Genomic DNA, 25,026 nt, shown 5'->3' on the forward strand with positions numbered 1-25,026 from the left:
TCAGCAGCCCTGTAAACAGTTTTTTTTTTTTGCAGGGAGGGAAGATCTAATGTCTTTTTTACTCAAATAAATTTAGTTGCTGGTTTTCTTGTCCTGCCAGGTCCCACAGCTCTGCTGCCCCAAATAAATGAGCAGACCTATATTAATTATTAAACTGTTGACCAAATGGCTAGGGCTTCTTACTGGCTACCTCTCTCTTAATTATTAACCTATAACAACTAATCCATGTATTTTCACGAGGTGCCCAGACCTTTTACTCCTTTATGGTCTACATGGTCTCTCTGGCAGGCTCCCTCTGCCTACCTTTCCCAGAATTCTCCTCATCTCCTAGCCCCACCTATATACGTCCTGCCTAGCCAATCAGTGTTTTATTCATCAACCAGTAAGTGAAACGTATATACAGAACATCCCCTATCAGGATTTGGCTTATTACATTGTTAGGTTAGTTTGTCTAAAAATTAGTTGTAAATAATCAAATAATATTAATGTGCTGGCAGTTATATTTCAACTTCACACACACAGTAGGGTCATTGGAGAAGAAGGTGCCTCAATTGACAAAATACAACCATAAGATCAGGCAAGCCTGTAGGGTATTTCCTAATTAGTGATTGATGTGGAGCATACCAGCCTTTTGTGGGTGGGGTCACTCCTGGGCTGGTGGTCCTAGTTTCTACTGAAAAGCAGGTTGAAGCCAGGAAGTGGTGGCACATCTTAGCACTCAGGAAGCAGTAGCAGGTGGATCTATGTGAGTCTGAGGCCAACTTGGTCTACAGAAGCATTCCAAGACAGTTAGGGTAACACAAAGAAACTCTGTCTTGAACTGTCTCTACCTGCCAGCCAAAAACATACAAACAAAAAACCAAAGGAAGAAAAAAGAAAACAGGCTGAGCAAGCCATGAGGAACAAGACAATAAGCAACACTCGTCCATAGCATAGCATCAGCTACTGCATCCAGGTTCCTGACCCCTTTTAGTTCATGCTCTGATTTCCTTTGAAGATGGGCTGTGATGTAGAAGTATAAGCCAAATGAACCCCTTCCTCCCCAAGTTGCTTTGGTTATGGTGTATTTAATCATACTAATAGTAATTATGATGGTTTGAATAAGAATGGCCCCATAGGCTCATATATATTTGAATGTTTAGTCAACAGAGAATGGCGTTATTTGGATCAGGATGTACTTTTCAATTACTCCACCACCAGCAGCCTGTCATGCTGTACCATGTTTGCTGCTACCATGATGATAATGGACTAAACCTCTGAAACTATAAGCAAGGCCCTAATTAAATACTTTCTATTATAAGAATTGCCTTGGTCATGGTGTCTCCTCATAGCAATAGGACACTGACTACAACAGTAATCCTGACTAAGACAATGAGTATCTGCAGACCTCTTTTATTGGATACTATAAGATATAAACAGCTGCAAGTACTCAAGTTCATATAGAAACCAGACACGGTACACATGCCTATAATCTTAGCTCATGGGAGGCAAGGCTGGAGAGACTGTTGGGTTTGAATGGGAATGGTTTCCTACAGGCTCATGCTTGAATACTTGGTCTCCAATTGTGGAACTATTGGGGAAGGATTAGGAGTTGTGGCCTTGTTAGAAGAGGTGTGTCACGGGGAATGGATGGACTTTGAGGTTTCAAAAGCTTGTGACATTCCTAGTAGCTCTCTGTCTCACACTTGGCAGCTCTCTGTTAGTAACAACTACAGCATCAAGCCTGCCTACTTGCTGCCATGCCTACATGATGGCCATGGACTCTAATCCTCTGAACATACACCCCCCTCTAAACTGTAGAGATGGTCAGTTCTGCCTGAGCTGAGCTTGGATTGTCATTTAGGACATTTTCGGTGGCACTGCCATTTGGAGGGCCTGCTTTGGACCTAACCCAACTGCCTGTAACTACAGTGCCAGGAGATCTGACACTGTATTCTGGCCTCCAGGCTTGTACAAAGTGCACTAACATACATGCAGGCTAAAACATTCATACACATAAAATAAAAACAAATGAATCTTAAGGAAATACAGCTATCCACCTAGACAGAATTGATACCTACTTTTCCTAAAGACACACACTGCTCTATATACAGTAGCTTTACATTTTCTTGTCTGGCTGCTCCCAGATTCTCACAGCAGTGTTCGCTTCCCAGTTTTCCTCTTAATTGTCTTGGGTTTGGACCCCGGCCTCTGGTAAATTTAAATGTTAGCTACCAGCTTGCCAAGTACCTAGTAAATTAAATTTCCCAATTAGTTAATAACAGAGTGAATAGCTCAACAGATGGTCTCTCTGAGATGGAGGAGAGAGAGAAGTAAGCAAGAGGGGGGAAGAGAGAGAATATATATACATCTAAGGGATGCTGTGCCACATATATGGCACACTGACAGCTAAACTTTTGACTTTTCTAGTGGGACTAGGACTCTTAAACGTCCCTTAAGGAAAATCTATTCTGTGTACTCTTGTAGATGTCTGTAAGCTAGTGGATACAGTAGCTTCTTAAAATGTCTCAGAAGCTATTTGTTACATTTCATTAGAAGGTTGCTTTAATGAATCTGTATCTTATTAACTTCAGAATGCCTTTTATTAAGGTGTTGGGGGCATTTTGTGGTTGATTTATACTAGTTAAAGCCCCAAATGTCCAAGTGTCCTGAGTACCTACCCCGCGGTGGAAGTTTTCACTCTATCATATGGAGACACATCTTACTCATGTTTGAAACCCTGTGTGATCATGAGTGGACGTGAAGTGGGATGATGACAAACCGTTCTTGGGAGGTAGGGGGTGGAAAAGTGGAACTGCTTCCAGAAAGGACTGGGGCTTGAGGAGGAGGCCGGGAGCGAACCCCTCCTTAACCGAGCAAACATTTACTCTTTTTTTTTTTTTTTTTTTTTTTTTGTGCCTACCACACGCCAGAGCCTATTCGTGTGTCTTCCGGATGGGTGCTGCTCCTTGATAATTCTCTATTCTGATAATCTCAGGAACTCGAGCTGCCCTCACTTCCGACCTCCTTCCTCTGAAGCCGGCCGGAGGCGGGAGCGGGGAGCGCGGCGGGGCGACCGATACCGGCCGGCCGACCGACCGGAGCACACATCTGCCGCGTTCTCCCGGGAGCGTCTGTCAAGGCGTGGGAGGAAAACGCGCTCCGAGTCGCCTCCAGCCGGGCCTCGGGACCAAGGTCTCCCGAAGCGCACGTTCCCCGCCCCCACGCCGCTGCGGGCCCCGGGGGTGGGGTGGGGTGGGGTGGAGGGAGCCGAGGCAACTTCGGGGGAAGTCGAGGAAGGCGGCCTGGGGTCCCGGGAGCCGAGGCCGGGCGGGGCGCACGGGCGCGGGCCGCAGTTCTCCCGGCGGCCTCGCGGGGGCGCCGGCGCGGCCGATCAGGTGACCGAGCGCCGGTCCGGGCTACGGGAAGCCGCCTCGTTCTCAGCCGCCGCCGCCGCCGCCGCCACCGCCACCACCACACCTAGCGGAGGAGCCGGGAAAGGCGGCCCGGGTGGGGGTGGGGGGACGACTGGGGTGGAGAGCGCCGCGGGTGGAGGCGGAAGGGCGGCGGGCGGAAGCGAGCGCCGCGGCTGCTGTGTCACGGCGCGGGTGGGCGCGCGGCATGGGCGCGCCGCGCTGAGGCGGAGGTCGCGGGCGGGCGGGCGGGAGGGCCTGAGGGAGGCGGCGAGCCGCGGAGTTGCGCGCCCGGCGGCGGCGGCGGCCGCACCATGTCGCGCTCCGTGCTGCAGCCCAGTCAGCAGAAGCTGGCGGAGAAGCTCACCATCCTCAACGACCGGGGCGTCGGCATGCTCACGCGCCTCTACAACATCAAGAAGGTGCGCACGGGCCGGTGAGGCCGGGCGGGGTGCGGCGGGGGAAGGCCGCGGGCGCGAGCTCGGCCTGCTCGCGCGGGGCCTCCGGGATGCGCCGCGGCCTAGAGTGAGCCGCGGGGCTGGCAGGCAGGAGCCATTTCCCGGCTCCCGGCGGCAGGAACCGGCCGGGCCGCGCATGGCTGCCGCGGCGCGTTGGTTTGCGGGAAGGGAGAGCGCGCGGCCTTCCCGGGCTGTGGCGGCGAACGAGCCCGGTTTCCTGGCGAGGGAGTGTGGGAATGTGGCGAGCGACCCTCGCTCCGCTCCCCACTTGGCCACTTGATATTTGGGTCGCTGAATAAGCCCCCTCTCCCCCCACCCCCAGCTCCAGCATGTTGACGTTTAGGATAATTCCATTTTGAAGATGGACAGGAGGGGGAAGTGAGGGTGGAACCGGTTTTCGTTTGAAATACTTGTAGACTGTGAGTCACTAGAACAGGAATAACAACCTTTCCTCTCTACTCCTCCTCATTTTAGTTTTCCCAACTCTATCTGAGGAGCACCAAGGCACCATTCCTTAAAGTACAATTTTATACAAAATAAAAACAAATCTGTTCCCTTTGCAATTCCCTTCGAAACATATACGAGGATTTGAGTAACTAGCCAGTGGACCTATTGGGAATCTGTATGCTTTCAGGTTGGGGAGTGGAAGACAGTATTGAAGTTACGAAAAGTAGATATAAAAATGAGAGGGGATGCCATTAATTTACCTTAGAGGGAAACAACCCCAAATCCGTTTGTTTTTAGACAGCTTTGATAAGCCTCCGTGAATTTCGTAGAGAAAAAGTTTGCTTTTGGTACAGTCTATACATCTACCTCCTTGTGGGTTTGTATGTATGTGTCAAATTTTTCATAATCCCGTTTTAAAAGGATATAACGTGAAATAGTGCCCTTTGACTATAGCAGTGAAGTATATAGGTTGTTTTTGAGTATTGCTGAAGATTCCTTTAAAAATTGAAGTCAAAGCATTCGAGTATAAACTTGTTTTAACCCTCCAGTTTGAATTAGATGCTGATTCTGAAGCACACTGCTTTAAGTTAGTAATATTAAACACTGGGAAAGGATGCTGTCTGTGTTCTGCTTACTCAGTTGGTTTCAATGAATGGTTGCTCTAAACCCAGCACACTCTAAAGGATGTACCTATTCAGTCTGTGACATGACAAAGTCCTCTTCATTCTTCCCTTGACTACAACTTTATAGGGTTTGGAAAAATTTAATTTTAGGTAGTATTAGTCGTATTGATGACAATCGACTTTTGGATTTCACCACTTAAGAATCTTGGAAGTCTAAGTTCTATGTGGACTTCGTTTTCTTAAAAAAAAAAAAAAAAAAAAAAAAAAAACCCAGCAAGTCAAATGTTACTAAAAGTTACCAGACCTGCGGTATTGTGGTTAAAGGAAATGGTTATGATGGTTTCTAGAAGAGGAAGTGAGAGTAACATCAGAAGTGATTTGGGTGGTTGAGCAAAATACTTTCTTTAATGCAGTCAATTCTCTAAACATTTTTATAGAATAAATATAAACAGACTTGAATACTTCATTCTCATGGGTAATAGTAAATGGAATTCTAAACATTTAAACTTATAATTACAGTCTGTGGCCTTTTTGCAAAGTGTTTTTCACTTCCTGTTTTGAGAAACCTCAGGCTCTTGTGTTGACTACTAAAATGGGAATTAAGTGAATGCAGTCATTATATCTAATTGTCAAGCATTTTGAGTTACTGAAATGTGTATATTTCAGCACTTACATGTAGTTAGTTTCTTGAAATATTTTGCCTACTTGGCTTATGAATTTCTTCTGAGAAGAGTAATTCATTTTGAAGACTAATACTTAGGACATTACATAGCACATAGGCTTTGATTAGTGCTCGATGAAATTGTGTGTGTGTGTGTGTGTGTGTGTGTGTGTGTGTGTGTGTGTGTGTGTTAAATGCATCTGCTGTTTATTTTGTGACAGGAAGAAAGAGAGTAAGGAAGCAATCAGGTGCTTGGAGGTTAGTGGATAACTTGGGAGAGTCTGTTCTCTCCTTCTACCTCGGGGGATTTCTGGGATAGGATATGGTAATCAGGTGTAGCTGTAAGTGCCTTTACACTCTGAACCATGTTGCTGGCCCATTTAATAGAATTTGAATCTTTTAGCCTATGGATTTGCCTGTCTATCAGCTGCTTTTCTATACCCAGTTGGCTAAGGATTGAAACATTTATTCAAATATCTTGCCAAAGAAGTAAGATCTGCTCATCATTGTTTATAATGTTCATGTTGTCTGTATTCTTATGGCAATATAAGTCACATAATCTTTATATTTATTTTTGTCTTTTAGATTTTAAGTTTTGTATGTATGAGTGTTTTGCCTCCATATATTTCTGTACCATTTGTGTGTCTGATGCCCACAGAGACCAGAAGAAGGTGTTAGAGACTCTGGAACTGGAGTTAAAATAGTTGTCAGCTCCTACTCATATTTCAAAACCTGGCACAAATGTTCCTATCCATCTTCCTATCTTTCCCAGTCTAAAATCTTTAGAGTCTCGAGTCTCCCACAATCCTACTTATACTCTGCATTTGACTAGCTACACATCTCTTTAATCAAGATATGATGCTGGATTTAATATACCTGTTTCTCTAATGCTAGAGAAGACATTGAATAGATGGTGACTAAATGCAATGGGGGGAAGTGTAGCATGAATTCTAATTGGTATTGATATTGGGATTAAAGCTGAAGATCAGAGAAGCAAAGTGGCCAGACACTAGAGTTCTCAGTCTGTACAAATGCTCAGACCAAAAGGGTGATCCTGTCCTCAGACTACATCTACAGACTGCACTGTTCCTCAGACTGCACTGATCTCCTGTCTCTTCACACCTTATGTTCCTCTCTAGTGCTGGAGTTAAATGCCTGGGACCCCAAGTGCTGATATCACCTTTGTGTGAGCTCTGTTTTTCTTTTAGACTGGATCAGTATTGTTTATCTCAGGATGGCCTTGAACTAAAGGAGATCTGCCTCTGTGTGTCACCACTGCCTGGCCTCTATGACTAATTAGTGTGGCTGGATTTGCACTCTGATCTTCAGGCTAGCTTTATTTGTTAGATCATAAACAAAACATCACTGTGGCATGAATAATAAGAACCCAGAGACAGATATTGGGATTCAAGCTGAAGACCAAAGGAGCAAAGAGTCCAGCCATTAGAGAGTTCTCGCCTCTACCAATGCTCAGTAGGAAGGGACGATCATGTACTCTGGTTGCATCTCCAAACTGCACTGCTCCTCGAACGGCCTAGACTGCAGAGTGAATACAGTCTGAGACCCTGAGCTCCTGTTTTTTATTCCTCTCTAGTGCTGGGATTAAAGGCTTGCACCACCACCCAGCATCTATGGCTAACTAGTGTGTCTGTTGGGATTAAAGGTATATACCACCAATGCCTGGCCTCTATGGCTGTGACTAGCTTTGCATTCTGATCTTCAGGCAAGGTTTATTTGTTAGAGCATAAACAAAATATCACCACATATCACCACAGGGAAACCCTCTCAGCATTGTGACTACCTAAAAGGTTAGCTTATAAGGAAGTATTTTCAAGATTCTTTTAAGAGATTATTTGAAATTTTCAGATACACAAATCTATTTACACATTAACAATTTAAGATTTTATGAGGTTTGATATAATTAATAAAATACTGCAATACTATGCTCAAATAGGGAATAGTTTCATTGTTTAAGTATACATTTTACCAAAGCCCAGAGTATTGTTAAATTCTTAGTAACAGTATGAATTCTTACAATCTTAAGAATTTAACTATATTCACTAGCAAATGTGATATTGAAAACAGCAAAAAAAAAATCTTAGGTGTGTGATTACTATAAATTAAGCTATTAATTAAACACACTTAGTTTGAGTACTATTAATGAAACAAACTTAGGCCAATCTATTCCTAATTGTATTTCTTTTATTGCTGTTTACATAGATTTTCAGTGTACAAAGTTATGATTTGTAATTTCATACCCTAGACTGTGCTAGAAAACAAATCTTTGAGGCAGTCTTACTAGAAGTGTTCTGACACCAAGCTAAATTTCCAGTGGCCCTTTTTGTCTTTGAAAATAAAAATCTAAAATGAAAATTGCAGAAGAAAAGATTTATTTCACTGTTTTTCTAATTTCCTCTTTAAGCAAAATGACCTACTTCTGTTAGTTTTACTTATGTGGTTAGTTCTTTCATCTTGTACACATTGTAATGCATCAGAGATTGAATCTTAACAGTAACCATAGAGAGCTGAGGAGACAGCTCAGCTAGGGAAGGGCTTGCCACACAAGCATAAACAGTATGAGTAAGGTCCCCAGTACTGACCTAACATTCCATATTTGTAATCCCAGCTCTATCAAGATAGCGACAAGTAGATTCTTAGAGCTTGCTGAGTAATCAGCCAGCCTCATCGAATCAGCAAAATGAGCCAGCCCCAGGTCCCAGTGAGAGACCCCCACTTCTCCAAAAAGGTTAGGTAACTCCTGTGGAATGATACCAATGCTGACCTTTGCCCTCTACATGAATGTACATGTGCACACACCTACAGTCAACCCATGTAAAGACAATTGCAAAAGAAAATAAACTTAACATGCAAAGTTGACATAAAATATATTTTACCGAAGAAATTTGAGTTAAAATTTTAAATTGCTAGTTTAAAGTTATCTCTCTTTTTAATACATTATACAAAACCAAACAGAAATCTCCATTAATACTCACTGATGCTCTGACATGATGAAAATGATCTTTTCATACAAATTTCATCACAAGTAATCCACAGTAAAAAGGAAAATTATTCCTCTACTTGTACATTTCTGTAAAGTTATTGGCATGTAACTATTAATTGCGTGTTTCTTTTAGATGTTTAAGAAATTGAATTGGATTTATCTAGAGTCAGGTTTCTGAAGAACATACAAGGAAAATTTAAGAAGCAGTGAGATGGCTCAGTGAGTAAAAACACTTCTGCTGGGCATGATGACCGGAGAATAATTAAGAGCCACGTAGTGGAAGGACAGAATTAACTCTGAAAAGCTGTCCTCTGACCTCTACATGTGCTCCATGGCAGCCAAGAGCATGTCCCTTTCCACATCTCCCTCTCTGCACACCCCATTCACACAAACTAAATAAATTAATAAAAAAATGAAACTTTCTGAGCTATAGAGATGGCTCAGCACTTACAAACACTGGCTGCTCTTCCAGAGGATCAGAGTTTGATTCCCAGAACTCACATGGTCCTTTACAACTGTCCTTAACTTCAGTTTCAAGGGATCTGACACCCTTTTCTGGCCTCTGGTGGCACCAGGCATGCCCACAGTGCACAGGCAAGAACTAACAAAGATTAAATTCCACAACTTATGTTCAGTAGAATAAAAATACAAACTATGTTATAAAATACCTGTGCTGGTATTTGTGTGTGTGTGTGTGTGTGTGTGTGTGTGTGTGTGTGTGTGTGTACGTACACCCCAGTGATCAGAGGACCACTTGGGGGAAGTTGTTCTTTTCTTCCATCATGTGGGTATTGGGGATTGACTCTGGTCATCAGACAGGGTGACAAGTCTTTAACAGCTGGGCCATCTAGCCAACTGTTTTTTTTGTTTGTTTGTTTTTTTTAAACAGGCAAACAAACTATACTTCCCTGTACTTAAATTTTCTTTTTCCAAGTCTCATGACATTTTATGGGTTGAGAGTCACATTCTAGGTGAAGCTTTAATACTAATCTGTTTTCACTGTGAACAAATTATTTGTCCTTCCTTCTTGGCTATAATTTATAAAGTGAGATTAGTAGTTCTTACAATTGAATTATCTTTTTTTTTCCCCCCCCAAGCACATGAGTCAGAAAGTAGTTGTGATGTTAAGAAGCTCTGCTGTAAGAAAACAGTGGTTCAGTCCTTACTGCCCATGGTTTCTTCCTCCCACAGCTGTTATTGTCAGGACTCAGTTTGTCAGCTAGGTTATAACAACATTTTGGAAGGTTGCTCAGGGCTGTCCTTTAAATGCAAAATGTCTTCATGGTATGTACCTTCCCTCAGGGCCTGTTAGATTCCGACCTGTATCTTTTGCCTTTTTAAAGCCTTACCGGCCCTGCTGGTTCTAGGCTAGCACTCTACCACTGCTCTGTATCTCCAGTCCTCAGTATTACTGATTTCTGTCTAGCCTTGGAATCTTAAGAGATATTCCAGTTCTCCCACAGGGTGCAATACTGTTACTAACCTCATAGTTGGAGAATTAAGTCAAATATTAGTACAGTGCGGTATTAAGGGATAAATGGGCTTGGAGAGATGGCTCACTGATTAAGGGTTCTTACTGCTCTTCCAGAGGACTTGAGTTTGGTTCTTCAGGTTCACAGATACATGTAACTCCAACTTTAGAGGATCTGACATCTTCCTTTAGCCTCTACAGATAACCTGCAGTTAACATACTCTCTCTCCTCCTCCCACCCCCCAAGCTTTAAAAGGGGAATAAACAGAATAAATGTTGGCTGCTGTTATCTGTTTTGGGATCTTCGAACAGAATACATCCCTCCCATTAACTTCAGCTCTGTTCCACCTTTAGAAACATTGCTTAAGTACCTTTTTCTCTACTTGACATCTAGTTAGTGTTCATACAGAGCAATTGCAGAAGTGTATTCTGCAGTAGTCTTTAAAGATCTAATTAACATTGGGAACAACTATATCAGTGTATAAAACCTAAATAAACCTTTGTTTCATAACAAGTATATATCTGTACCATGTGTATGCTTGGTGTCTAAGGAAGTCAGAAGAGGGCTTTGGACCCCCTGGAATTGGAGTTATGGGTGGTTGTAAACTACCACGTATGTCTGGAACTCAAACCAGAGTACTTGACAAGAGCAGGAAGTGCTTTTAACTGCTAAGCCTCTCTCCAACCCAGAATTAGAAAAAATTTTAGTGAATGATTTTGAAGGAGGTAATGGTTTGATCCTCTTAGATCATTATTTTCCCAAGATTTGTCTTGGAGAACAGAAATTAAAGTTTCTTTATCTTTATTCAGATCTACAATTACTAACTTTAAGAGCTAGAATTATTAATAAAATCACATGATTTGAAAGCACATCTAATAATTTTGATACACTTTTCTCTTGGCCTCTTAGCCTAAACTATTAATGAAGTTATTTCTTGTTTTCCTACTCAAACTCAGGGAAAGTATTAGTTTCAAGTAGATTGTCTGACTAAAATATAGGAGATACAGGAGGAAAAAAAATGGAATAGTAACCAGTGATTCTTCAGTTCAAGACTGCTATATTTTTATAAAGCTTATCAAATCAGTCAGTTTTGAGCAGCTGAATTATGGTAAGAATGTTGTGGCATGAATTCTCTTTAGTCTTAATAATAAAAACTTGGCCTTGGAGTTAAAGCTGAAAGGACAGAGAAGCAAACTGGCCAGCCACTAGAGAATTCTCACCTCTACCAATGCTCAGACTGAAGGGATGATGATCCTGTCCTCAGACTGATTGCTCCTCAAACTGCCATGAGCTCCTGTCTTCTCCTGCCTTGTATTCCTCTCTCTGTCCAGACATATCACTTCCTGTCTCCACCTCCTTAGTGCCAGGATTAAAGGCATGTCACTTCAAGTGTTGAGATCACCTTTGTGTGAGCACTGTTTTAGAGTGGACCAATTTTTTTTTGGTAGCTCAGGATGGCCTTGAACTAACAAGAGACCCATCTGCCTCTATCTCCTCAGTGCTGTAATTAAAAGGTGTGTGCCACCCTGCTTAGACTCTATGGCTAACTAGTGTGACTGACTTTGCACTCTGATCTTCAGGAAAGCTGTATTTGTTAGATCATAAACAAAATGGAGTATTTTTATATATCACCTTGGAGACCTCCTAGAGATATACCTTCTGGTATTGAGATATTCAGTTACAGGTTTGTATTTGTGTCATGCTAGTTAGTGACTAAATCCTTGACTAGGCTACTATGTTTCTCTGAAGTTCCTCTGTTCAGGTAATCTCTAATGCATGGCTGCCTTTGAATACAAGAATTACCCCAGTAATGTTGCTTCTATTCTCTTATTTTTGATTGTGTTGCTGTTTCTTGAGTTTTGTTAATAATCTTTTATGAATAGGTAGTAGGACTTTGAGAGTGCATTTTTTGTTTTTAATTTTGGTGACTTCTTGGAAAATCATGTAGCTGTAAGCATGTAAAATTAAGCTATGGTATGTAATCTTAGCTGTAAACACTTACGCAAAGGACTGAAAAGGATTTCAATTGTAGATTACTGGGGAAAAAATTCTACCAGGTCTATTCTTGGTGTTTCTAGTCAAAGGCATTTATTTTGTGACTTAAATTATACATGTTTTCTGGAAATCTGTTCCTGATGATAACATTAGATTTTGGTTTTGTGAGAACATTAACTTATAGATGTTGTATTAGCAATATGAATGTAAAATTGGAATTCCACATAGGTTGAAAGTTTTACTTTAAAAGTGAGAAGATGTGATTTAGAGCTCATTAAATATTTAAGTTCTTGGCATTGAGATAGGCATTTTACCTACCCTATTTATTAACGTGTTTAGATTCAGTCTTTGTTATGAGCCTTTCTGGATATATTAGTACAGATAGTTTTAGTAGCTAAGTGTAGTGATGATGTTTGTAAGATATATATATATATATATATATATATATATACACACACACACACATACACACACATATGTATGTATATTTATATATGTATATATAAAAAACTCTACTTCTAAGATGACCAATCAGAAGGGTTAATTACAAATTTGATAGCATGAGATGCTTTCAAATATGTTGACAATTTCTGTTCAAAAACAGTAGTGGGGAAAATTAATCTTTATAGAAAGATTTCTGGTCAGTTAAGTTTTTCTACTGTGGTACTGTTATGTGAAAACCATAACTGAGTTATAGCTCTTGCTAGTGTGTATCTTACCTGGGTAACTTAATCAGCTCATAGTTTAGTTTTTCTTGTACTTTTTTTTCCTGATTATTCCTCCTATAAATATTTTTTTATTAAGTAAATATGTTAGGTAAGTTGATTTTTTTTAAAAAAAAAGTAGAATGGAATGTTTGTGTATTCCTTGAGTTTGTATTAGGTTTATTTTTTTTAAATGTTCCTTGTATGTAAAATATACCTGTAAGTTCTTCACACCCACAAACATACCATACTGGTATAGTAAATACAGAACTTTTTAGAATAAGTTGTAATTATTGTCTCCAGTTTAGTAGAAGACACCAAGAAATGAAGGGTGAAATCATTAACTCATGGTTTTACAGCTATTATGTTACCTAACCAGGACTTGAACATGAGTATTCCATTTTAGAACTCATGTTCTTGAACTGTTGGGATATAATGGTAGAATATGTTCTTGGCATATTTGCATTCCCGAGTTCAATCCTCAGCACCAGAAATATAAATCTATATTCTTTCCCTAAGTAAAACAAATATAGCATGTTGACCTAGGGTAAGTGAGAGAAACAATGTGGTTGAGAGAGGGACTCACAGTTAAGGAAGTTACACTAAATGTGCTGCTTCTAGATATCATTATGTAGACCGTTACCAATGATCAGTCTCCATTGTAGACTTCGGCTTAAGTGACTGATACTCTTTATTTATTATAACCATTTCTAATAACGGTGTACATTTTTGAGCACTTACATGCCAGTCACTTTGTTAAATGCTTTACATGGATTACTTAGGCTCTTCAAACCCTCATAATGACACTGTGAGGTAAGTACTCTCCCTTCTGCCTCTTACAGAAGAAGGAACTGAGTGAGACTAGGGAATGTTCTAAATGTGAGGTCCCAGAGCTAGCAAGTGGTAGAAATCAGAGCCTAACTGCTTAGCAAAATCGGTGTCACTTCTCAGGGATGCTCTCATGTATGCCCACTGAGCAACATGCAAAGAATAATAACAGTAACTTCTAAAATAAGTTATGGATAATTTTATTTCTCCCCCGAACTGAAGTTCCTTTTTTACTTTGTTTTCAGTATAACAAGAGCTGTTTATATATAGATTTCTTTTGTGATTTTTGGAAATAGGTATTGTTTTTATTGATAGCTGCCAATATTGTTAAATAACCTGGAGTTTTAAATAATTAGAATATAAAAGATATGTATCATGAAAGGTCAACATATTGATTCACTTTAGGATTCTGTACTGTCTTAGGCATGCTTTATATAAGAAAATGCTAATCTGTAGCTATTGTTAAAGGGCAGTGAGTCTAGATTATGTTATATGTTATATATGAATGATATCTTGAAAAAAAGCCAACAAACTAGAAGACCAGTCAAAGAAATTATAGTCTGAGGAATCAGACTATGCTAATATTATGTAGAAACAGATTTCCGTAGTAGCCTCATCAGTCTCATTAAAGGTTAAGTTCTAAATTTAAAAAATTGTTTGATCTAATTATAGTGAGAATTGGTACTACGTTCCTATTTCCATTTATAAAAAATGGTTTCATTGGCTTTCTTTATTTTATACTTTGGATTGGAAGCTAGGTGATATTTAATAAATAGTTTCAATTTGAACTGAAGTACAAAGTTCATCCTGTAACAATTCATTTTTATTCTTGGCTACCGTTTCTTTTTAAGGTATGTAAAATTTCACTGATGGTTTTGCTCCTATTTTTATAGCTGCATGTAGTCTTTATTTTTCCTTCTTTCTAGTGTTACTTTAAGTTTGTTTAGAAAGACCCCTGAGATACTGACATGGTTGTACACTTACACGGTAGTATTTAAATCTATATGAATAGTATAAACTATATAAATCTATTGTATAATAGAACTTGCTACTTAAGTACCTTATAAATTGTAGCACCATACAATTCTCATTTTGTATTGTTATTCATAGTCTTCAGTGCATAAGTTTTCTACTGAAAAGTATGTCATAGTTTGACAATCATTGTTTACACGTAATTTTCTCTCTTTTTATTACAATGCTTCCCCAGCAAGGACAAGTTTGGAAGGTTTGCAAAGCTTTTCACCTTCCCTCTGCCCGCTTGCCCGCTTTCAGATCAGTCTCATGTTTCATAACTTCTCTTTCTGTAATCCACAACATAGCCATAGTAAACTAGAAGGTCAGGTTACAGTACTGTTTCTCCTCACACACGGCAGACATTACTGTAATAGCATATGCTTTAAAAATGGAATAAAAATTAAGGGTGATGTGATTGTAATATTTCCCTAAGAGAAAGCTTCTCACACAAGCAGGTATGTCATACTGGTACTGATGATAACTTGCTCGCACTGCTGATGTGGTTAGATGGGGACATTTCCGTATCCCTTGCTCTTGAGAGAGAGGACAGACACAGATGCATTGCTTGAGGTGCTGCTGTATGAGGGAACACAGTGTTGTAATGCAGATGACCGGAGAAGCAGGCAACACACTTTAGGAGTACAGTGTTAGCAGCTTCAGTGTTAGCAGCTTCCAGTTCTTCTGAACTAGGACTCTTGTATTAAAATGTTGTCAGTGAATGAGGAAAACATTTTGGAAAAAACATTTTTTAAGCATAAGCCTTCATTTTATACACTTAGAAATATTTCTAGGACTTTACTTAATATTTGATTTTGTAATACTTTATTAGCTTCAGATGAGTACAAACCTACCTCAAACCAAAAAGGGTTTTCATTTTCTTTTCCTTTTTTTAGGTTTGAGCTTTTTCCTTCACTGCTGTTCTGCGCTAACTGCTTTAAAACTTTCCATGCGTTTTTTTCAGTAGAAGAACATCTCTGTACTGTCTCCATCGCATATTTCAGCTGTGACAATCCCTGCACTTTGCCTGTTCATTTTATCACCTGCTCACCAAAAACAATAAATCTTTCTAATTTCTGATTTCAGATTTGCTATTCTTCCTTGATTTTAGGAAGATACATTTCACTCTTTTTCATTACTGTTGTTTTTTTAGGCATGTGGAGACCCCAAGGCTAAACCATCCTACCTTATTGACAAAAACCTGGAATCTGCCGTGAAATTCATAGTCAGAAAGTTTCCTGCTGTAGAAACGCGCAACAACAATGTAAGTTGTCCCAATTTTTTACTTGGCGTCACCCATCTATGAAAAGAGCAATGTTCAGTGGAGTGTTGTATCTCCCATTCATCTAACGCTATGTGCAACATTTGATGCACAGATTTTAGACCTTGTTTAAATGCTTTTAAAGGCAGTATTCATATCTCTGACACTAGAAAACCTTCTAGCTACATGTTACATCTTTATTTCTTACACACTATTTTCTTTGAACTAACAAGAATAGTTAATGTATTGATAAATAGCACCCCAAATGTGTGTGGTTGCTTGGGGCATCTTGTTATCCTTTCATCATTAATTTTCTTTTGAGGTTGGCAATGGTGTTATAGAGCTTATGGCTTTAGTAAGCAGCTGTTTTTACTTTTAAGATGTAGTTGCTTCCCTGGTACTTTCTTGGTTTCCAAAAGCATTTCTAAAGTTAGTGAGGTTGTGCTATTAGGGTCTTTCTTCCTATATTAGTTCCTATGTGGAATTTTTCTCTTATAAAATTTGGTCATATTCAGTCTTTCTGGTATGTTTTTTGGGAGGCAGTTTTTAATAGTAATCTTATGAATAACCAGTTCTAAAATTTTGTTTTACTGTAACATATTTATAAAAGTTTTATTGACTTGGAAACAAGTTATCCATTCCGCTTTTATTTTTCCTTTGATATTCTCATACTGCAACCCTTGCTTTCTTTTTTGCTTAATATAAAAATTTATTCTAGTAATTTTTGCTTATGAGTGCTCCAGTCTCAAATCTTTTTAAAAGATACATGCCACGTTTTATCCTGAAATGATATGTGATCATAGAAGATTTATATTTTCCTTGTTGCTAATATTTAAAACATTTTAATGTGGAGAGAAGTATTAGAATTAGTAAAAGTAAGTCAGGTGCTTTTAAAAAAAAAAGTCTTGGTTTGGGTTTCTTCTGCTTTTTAAGTACTTTGTTAAAGTCTGGGGTTTTTTTTTGTTTTTTGTTTTTTTGAAGTTTGGGTTGGTAAAAATCTTGGTTTTACAAAAGATTGTATTAGAACTTTATAATTGATTGTATAAAGGAATACAAAGAGGTCCTGATAGTAAAATTTTTATTCAAAGTACACATTTTAAAAAGACAGTTATTTAATGTAGATAATTAAAAGCAAGAAAACAGCATGATGTTATTTCATTGGTAATTTTCATACAGCCAAAATTAAAACAAAGTACATAGAAAGCATGTGTTCATTTGCATTGCATAGTAAAACATTTGCATAACTGCTGGGTGTGGTGGTGCACTCCTGTGGGCAGAGTCGGGCAGCTCTTAGTGACAGGCCAGATTAGTCTAATAGGGAGGTCTGGGACCCCAGGACTACATATTGAGACTGTCTCAGTCTCAATGAAAAGGGCAAGGTATTAGCTATGAATATTAATTTGCTCTTCTTTCTGAGAGATTAAATACTCATCCAAAAGGACAAATGATAATCTGTCACTTCATTATGTATATACTTTCTAATAAAGTGTGTGACAGGAAAATCTTTTAAATTTAACATATGATAATTTTCATATGGCACATGTACTGAATGTGAGATCTTATTAGGAGATGATTAGATAGATAATATATATTAACTGTTTCATAATAATAAACATTTTCTGGAAAAGCCAATAAATAATTCTTACTGTTTTCAGTATGCTTGACAAACTGCTTATAATAATAATGCTCTGCAGACCTTTGTTCTTTAATAGTTTCTCTTCCTTTTTCAATGTTAAAAGTATGAAATTAGAATTCTTGGATAAACACTTTATTTAGAAATATTTCATATGGTGTACAATTTACCTCCTAAATGTACAGATTAAGATTTTTAGTGTCTTCACAGAATAATTGCGAGTCTCGGGTACTGTACTGTTGGCCTGGCCCACATGAAGTAAACTGTTATTGGTTTTTAATACATTCAGCAACTCGGTAAATTTTAGAGCAGTTAATCACCCAGAAGAAATTCTGCTTGCTGAGCGTTGAGGATCTCTGATTCCCTGCCAGCCTCCTAGTCCTAGGCAAGCACTGATCTATTTTCTGTGTCTGTGCCTACTCTAGAACTCTTATGTAAATATAATCATGATATGTTATATTTTGTGACTGGCTTCTGCCATTCAGTACAATGCTTCCCAGGTTTATCCAAATGCTAGTGGTTTTACACTTCATTTCTTTTTATTGTGAAAATTATCCCACTATGAATATAAAAGTATTTTATGGATTCATTCATAAGTTGATAGATGTTCATATTGCTTTTACTTTTCTTGACCATGAATAATAGTATTGTGAACATTTTTTGTGTGTGATGTATGTGCATATATATGTATATATGTATATACTTTGCTTTTAATGCATACATTTATGAGTAAATTTGCTGTGATATGTGATTTTTTTTGTGTTGAACCTATAAAATTGATAGCATGATGTTAACTGTTATGACTGTATGTACAGTTGTCATATGCTTTCACAATTATTCTATATATGCTATTCTGTGCTGTCTGTTTTTTGTTCACTTTTAAATATACATTGTATTATGTATTGACTTTTTGAGGGGTCTTATCTCAGTTTTGGTCTGGATCTGCTAAAATATTGATGATAGACTCCTAGCTAGTTTAGATTAGAAAAGAAGAGGTTGGGCTTTGTAATTATTTTCAGTTCCATAAATTAGTTCATGAAGGCTACACATTTTATTGCAGCACTCAATAGGCAGAGACAGATGGATCTGTGGGTTTGAGGCCAGCCTGGTCTACCAAGTGATTTTTCAGGTCATTGAGGGCTATATAGTGAAACCTTGTCTCAAAACAAAAATTAATTAATTAATGAGAGTTTAAAGATTGAGCAACAGTGCCTGGAGTTGATAGGAAGTGGCAGATTTTCGTCTTTGTGCCACAGAGCATGCTTATGCTTACCCCACAATTGGCACTATTTGTACTTTAATTCATGTTTTAAATAATGCTTGTCCTCCACTTAAGAAAAAAAAAAAAAAACTCAAGAATAGAGATTGTTTTAGTATAAATTAAACATGTTTTTGAAGTTTTTCAAATAGATTCTTTAAGAAAAGGGTTACTCTTACAACATTTTAGCTAAAAGTGTTTCTGGTTTTGGTCCCTTCCTCAGTATCTGGCAGCAGTCTCTAAGCTTTTTAACTCTGTCCGAAGCTATGAGCACAACTTTCTGGGGTATGTCAAAGAAAGCACTGCTGTTGGCAGCAGGGTGGTATGTAAGGCGGCCTCGTTCATTTTCATTTTTCCTCTTATTCAGGACCCTTTGTGGACATACTGTCTATTTAATTCTGGATTTAGGGGGAAAACTGTACCAAAGAATGAGGGGTGCCTCCTCCCTCAGCTGTAGTGTTTAACTAAATACCTCATATACTTCAAAGTAAGCTGATGAAATGAAATCTGGTAGGTTTTGTGATTTTAGAAGCCACTTCATATTGCCTTCAATATTGTGGGCTGTACATTTTGGTATATTTCATTTATTTTCAAACTATCCAAATTATTGAACTATTATTTTTCATTATCTTGAAAGTTCAATTGTGAAGACGTCCATATTTTTCATAGATACCTGAAGATCTGTTATGATCGTAGGAGTGCATTAGAAACCCATTTAAAGTAATACTACTTTTAATAGGAAAGATTTTAAATCCCCACATTGTCCATGTTCAACTTAAAAATTCTTGCTATTTTTTCAAATAATTTCATTTTTTCTTCTGTTTCTTTCTTTGTATTTACATCTAAAATCTACTTTGTCATTTTTAAATAAGGGAATAATACTACCCTGTAATCCCACGTTTTAGGAGGTAGAATCTGGGAGATCAGGAGTTCAAGGTCATTCTCAGTTACAAGCAAGTCAGCCTGGGCAACATGAAACTATGTTTCAAAATGCAAACAAACAAAAGTGTAATAAAGAAAAATCTGTCATTACAGAATTTTCCTATTGTCACTTGTGTGTAATATTTTGATTTTATTTCCCAGTGTAATTGGAAAATAATAATCTCTGCCATAAATGTGTTGAATATATTTTACGGTCTAAGAACAAGAACATTGTTGTGAGGAGAGGGCAGCAAAGGTGTTACAGGGATTCTGGGCCAGAACACAGGCAATTGTCAAAATACTGTGAAATCATTTTTTTTTTTTCTTCTTCTTCTTCTTTTTTTATTTTTCTCCAAGATAGGGTTTCTCTTTGTACCCCTGGTTGTCGTGGAACTTGCTATGTAGGCCATGCTGGCCTTGAACTCACAGACATCAACTTGTCTCTGCCTCCTAAGTGCTGGGATTAAAGACATGCTCCACCATCTCCCAGGTGAAAATCATATTTTCTACCAAAGGACAATATTTTAAGTTATAGATGTTACTTCTTAGGGCAGCACAATATTATAAGAGGCTATGCAACAATTATTTCCTGTTTAAACTTACATTTTTAAATAGTTTGTTTTTTAATCCCTCGTGCCTATTTGGTACCAACTTTCTTTCACTTGTCTAATGCTGCCTTGGACTTAGGTCAGGACCCAAAACCTCTTTAAGATACAAAAAGAAATTCTAGTGCTTTTTAAAAAAATAAAGTTAATGCAGCTCTCATTAAGGTTGTTGTGGGGTTCTCAAAGTAACCTTGTAAAAGAATAACATTCCTAGCTTTAAAAACATAATGAGGCTGGTGGATATGGTAGTGGTATTGGAATAGATATAGGACTGTCCTTGATATGCCCACTGTGTAAAGGAGTTAGAAGGGAATGATAAAGACATTTGAATTCCTTCTTAACCAGTCCTTAAGGAGCTTTTATTGTTTTACCATGATTTTCATTATGAGAGTAGTATGGTGGTTAGAGACTGGACTTTGAACAGCAAAATTTTTTTCTAACATTGAACAGTATTCTTTTTTCCCCTTCTATTGTGTCTCCTGCCCTGAGCCATTATCATGTAACTTGGTTGTTTAAACTATAATCTTTATAATCTCCTTTCACTTTCATAAAACATCAGTCTCCTTATTTGGGGCTTGTTTTCAACTCCACAGTTTCATGGACTTACCTCATTCAGGTATATGTTATCTCTTGAAACAAGTACTATCTATCATAAGCCAAACATTGATTGTCATGTTTTCTAATCTCCCCACTTGCTATTTCTTCCATTCTCTAACAGGGGGAGTAAACCAAACCAGTGTTTCTCCCTTGCATATGTGTCTTTACTGACCAAGCCTTTCACTCATTTTTGAATCTCTGAGGTCTAGAAGATACAATCTCTGATGTTTAGGAGATATAGGTCAACAAGCAAAACTTTGGTTTAGTTGGTTTAGAAGGAATTACTTTGATATACAATATTATATACATTGTGGCTTCAGTATGAGTGTATATATTTCCTGATGGGAACTTGATAGAATGTTGGTTTTAACTAAATTGAACATGAATTCTAAAAAACTAAAAGAATTTCAGTACAGTAGAAATAATTCAGGCAACAATATTATTTTTAAATAACACGAAAGAAGACCTGATGGTTCTAAACACCAGTATTTACTTGGGAGATGAAACAAAAGAACTATGGACTCAATGGAGGTTGTATACAAAAGCTCAGTCTTAATGTGTTAGGCTTGAGGGTCCCGTAGCAATCTGCATGGAGACACTGGCAACAGATTGCACATTACAATCTGGAACTCAGGCTAGAGTTAGGGTGAGCTAAGAACCAAAGAGAGCTTTGATTGTTGGGGATTTTTAGGAGACTTGAGAAAGTATGTTAACTATTGAGGAAAGAGGGAGAGTGACTTGACAATAGAAACTAAAATAGTGTTCTGACTCAGTTACCATTAATTATCAAGTCAGCATGTGTGTGCTTTCTTTCACTGTAGGCTTCATCAGGCACTTATAAGAGGAAGAGAAGGACCAAAGATAATTGTAATGAAGGACCGTTTAAATTAAGATAGTTAAGAGAGGAATTAGGATATGATGATGGGTGACAGTTAAAAAAAAAAATAAAGGTAGGGGAATGGGGCTGGAGAGATGGCTCAGGTTAAGAATATGGTTGCTCTTCCAGAGGTCCTGAGTTCAATTTCCAGCAACCACATGGTGGCTCACAACCATCTGTAATGAGTTCTGCTACCCTCTTCTGGCTGGCAGTTATATATGCAGGCAGAACATTGTATACATAATAAATCAGTCTTCTTTTTAAAGGTAGGGTGAATAATCAGGGGCCTCTTGAGTTCAGAGATATGGTGGAGGTGTATATATTCTCTCTCTGATGTCATCTAATATCTCCAAGCTTTCCAAGAACAATAGATGTCCAAAAACAATTAAAAGAAGCCAAGATAACTTAAAAGATAAATTTATATTTTTGGTTTTTGGCTCACCAATTAAGGAAACTATCATTCTGTCTTGTCAGTATATACCCCAGATAATTCATGGGTGTTCTGAGTTTTAGGCCCATCTTTAATTTCCTCCACCAGGCTCACCATCCTTGTGACTCTTCAAAGCTATGGCCTTTCTTACTATGGTCTTTCTTGTACTACAATACAAGATCTTACCCCTTCCTGTCATTCCTGTGAGTCCCTGTGGCTTGCAGCAAATGTGGGGACTATAGTTTCCTCGCCATCTCTGAATTTCCACCTAGAAATAGTTGTGGAAATGGCTTCTCAACTGTGTATTTAACTTCAGCAGCAAACATGGGAAAGCCTTACATATGCGCACAGCCTTCACTATACTTGGTAGCTCATTTAGAGAGCCTTTGTTAATACTTTTGCTCAGCTTCTCCCACAAGGTCTGATAACTTTGTAGTATTTGTTCACAAATAATGATGTTATTTAGTGATCGAATTTCATTCCCTTGGCTGTCTGAATCACAGCTGAAAACTAGGAAAGGAAGCAGTTCTAATTGAAGGTAATCCAAATTTTCTCAAACAAAATAAAAATATCTTTCTTAGATATGTTCATAGCAACATTGATTATTCACAATTCCAAACTAGGAACAGTTCAGGTGTCCATCAACTAACTGATTCATGAATAAACAGAATGTGATTAACACTCCTCCACTCCAAACCAAATTTTTGGAAGCTCAAAGGAAAACACTACTGATATATATTTATGCCTCTACTAAACATTAAGGACATTATGGTAAGTGACGAAGTCAAATAAACTAAGCTGTGCATACTGTTTGATTCTTTTCTATAGGGAGTGTCTAGAAAAAGAGAGGTTTATTAAGACAGGAAGCAGATCATAATTTGCACAGGGCTGAGAGTCAAACCTAGATTACCTGCCAGTAAGCACAGGGAACAGTTTTGGGAGGATGGATATATTCTAAACTAAATAGGGTTGGTGGCTTAATAAGTATAAATATACTAAAATATGTAAAATACAATCTTGAGAAGTAAGTGATATTCTATAATCAGTTAAGTTTATTCATAGGAGGGCTTTCTGCTGCTATGGCCTAGCTAGTTGAGTTTTCTTAAATATAATTGTACCAAGAACACATTGTACATTAAATGGTACTTTCCCTTGGAAACATTATTGACAGGGAGAAATAAAAACCTTAAAAGTTTAGGGGCAGGGCAGGAACTAGGGTGATGGCTCAGTGGCTCAAGTTTGTGTCTGAAGCAACCACATGTGTAAAAGCTGGGCATGGTATGTTTAGTAGCATCTTGACTTGCCATTGAATTTGTGTTAGTGGCCATCCCCCTTTGGGTGTGGCTTTAGGTACAGATGTGACAGGAAGGTAAAGAAGTGCAGGGCGACTCTCTTCCTTGGGTCACAGGCAGATTGCATCGGAAGGGCAGAGACTGCATCTTCAGGCGCAGGAACTCTGGGGCAGTTCCTTATATTATCTGTGTAAGTTGTTCCCCAATAAAACACCCATTTATCATTTATCTTGGGTCTACTGAACTCATTAATATCCTACCTTCACTAGTGTGTGTCTGTAACTCCAGTGCTGGGAGTGGCCTTATGCATGTACTATCCCTTTTAGTTACTTCTTTCTTTTATACTTACCTGTTCTGGAATGGCATGTTCAAATATTTTGCCTACCTTTGGGGATTTATTGAAGGGATCAGTCACTGTATATGTTAAGTTACACTCACCTGGGAAATGAATGCAGTCCAGGATTTGAGTTCATTTTCTAGCCACAAAAAAGTAAGGCCTCCTTTGTGATTTTTTACTTTGAGAAACTTGAGGATAATTGATCTCTTGTTTATAGTGTATTCTGCACTTAGACTGTAGATACTGAAGCTCTGAGAAGACAAACCCTCTTGTTCTTGTAGAATTTAGTTCAAATAGACATGTTAGGTGACAAAGTGAATAAATATGCACTTCCTTCTTGAGATAAGTGGGAGAAAGCAATGAGAAGCAAGGTAGGGTTTAGAGCAGTGCTTTTCACCCCTCCTAACACTACAGCTCTGTATAATATAGTTCCTCATGTTGTGGTGACCCCAAGCATAAAATTATTTTTGATGCTACTTCATAACTGTAATTTTGCTACTGTTATGAATCATACTGTAAATACTTTATACTAGACCCATGTGAAAGGGCCATTTAACCCCCCTTAAGGGAGTCATGACCTCTGTATTGACTACTAGGAGGGAAGCGTACTTTAAATAAGTAGCCTTCAACAATATAGTCTTCACTGAAGAGAAGTGAGCAAAGAACATCCCAGCCATGACTAAGAGCAGATGCTAGAGTTCTGAGGTTTGTGACAAGCAGCAAGGCCAGTGGGCAGCTGTTGATAGTGGGGTGAGATTTGAGAAAGAAAACATTGGGTGCCTGTAAGATTGTATTTTAATCATGCCAGGAGATTACTGCAATTTAAAACTTTTTTTTTATAAAATAACATTAGACTTACATAAAATTTTCAGAAATACAGAGTTCTCACTATTCTTTCCACAGAGTTAATACATTGTGTGATCTTCATTAGAATTGCTTTTTTTCAAGGTAAAGTGGTGTGTACCTTCAGATGTACACTATGCTAATGCTATGTGAAGATGCATGAGGAATGCAAGTCCAAAGACCATTAAAAGCCACTGTAGTAGTCTAGTTGAGTGAGAGCTATGGCAGTTTAAGAAGGTATCTCAATACTTTCTTATTAAGTGTATCTGGTGTGAAGTCTCACTAAGACACTGGACAGTGTTTTCCTGAAACTAGACTTTAAAACTTGGTTTGGTTTTGCTTTGTTTTTGGCATAATTTTGAGACTAGGTGAGGCTAGGC

The 25,026-nt window shown here is 38.4% G+C and overlaps 1 protein-coding gene across 4 annotated transcripts in view; it reads left to right on the top strand.

Annotated features, from left to right (window-relative positions):
- The first annotated feature begins 3,647 nt into the window (after positions 1–3,647).
- The window catches only part of Nckap1 (NCK associated protein 1), a 78,652-nt gene continuing 57,273 nt past the window's right edge, over positions 3,648–25,026 (top strand). For 2 of the 4 annotated variants that reach the window (XM_051184381.1, XM_051184382.1), the window contains exons 1-3: positions 3,648–3,814; positions 14,789–14,806; positions 15,746–15,856. In XM_051184381.1, coding sequence (XP_051040338.1) covers positions 3,707–3,814; positions 14,789–14,806; positions 15,746–15,856 — 237 coding nt within the window. In that variant the 5' untranslated portion in view covers positions 3,648–3,706. The remainder of the gene's footprint in view (positions 3,815–14,788; positions 14,807–15,745; positions 15,857–25,026) is intronic. The other 2 variants (XM_051184383.1, XM_051184384.1) reach the window with 1 other exon arrangement.

Source organism: Phodopus roborovskii, unplaced genomic scaffold (assembly GCF_943737965.1).
Source record: "Phodopus roborovskii unplaced genomic scaffold, PHOROB, whole genome shotgun sequence".
Lineage (NCBI taxonomy): Eukaryota > Metazoa > Chordata > Mammalia > Rodentia > Cricetidae > Phodopus > Phodopus roborovskii.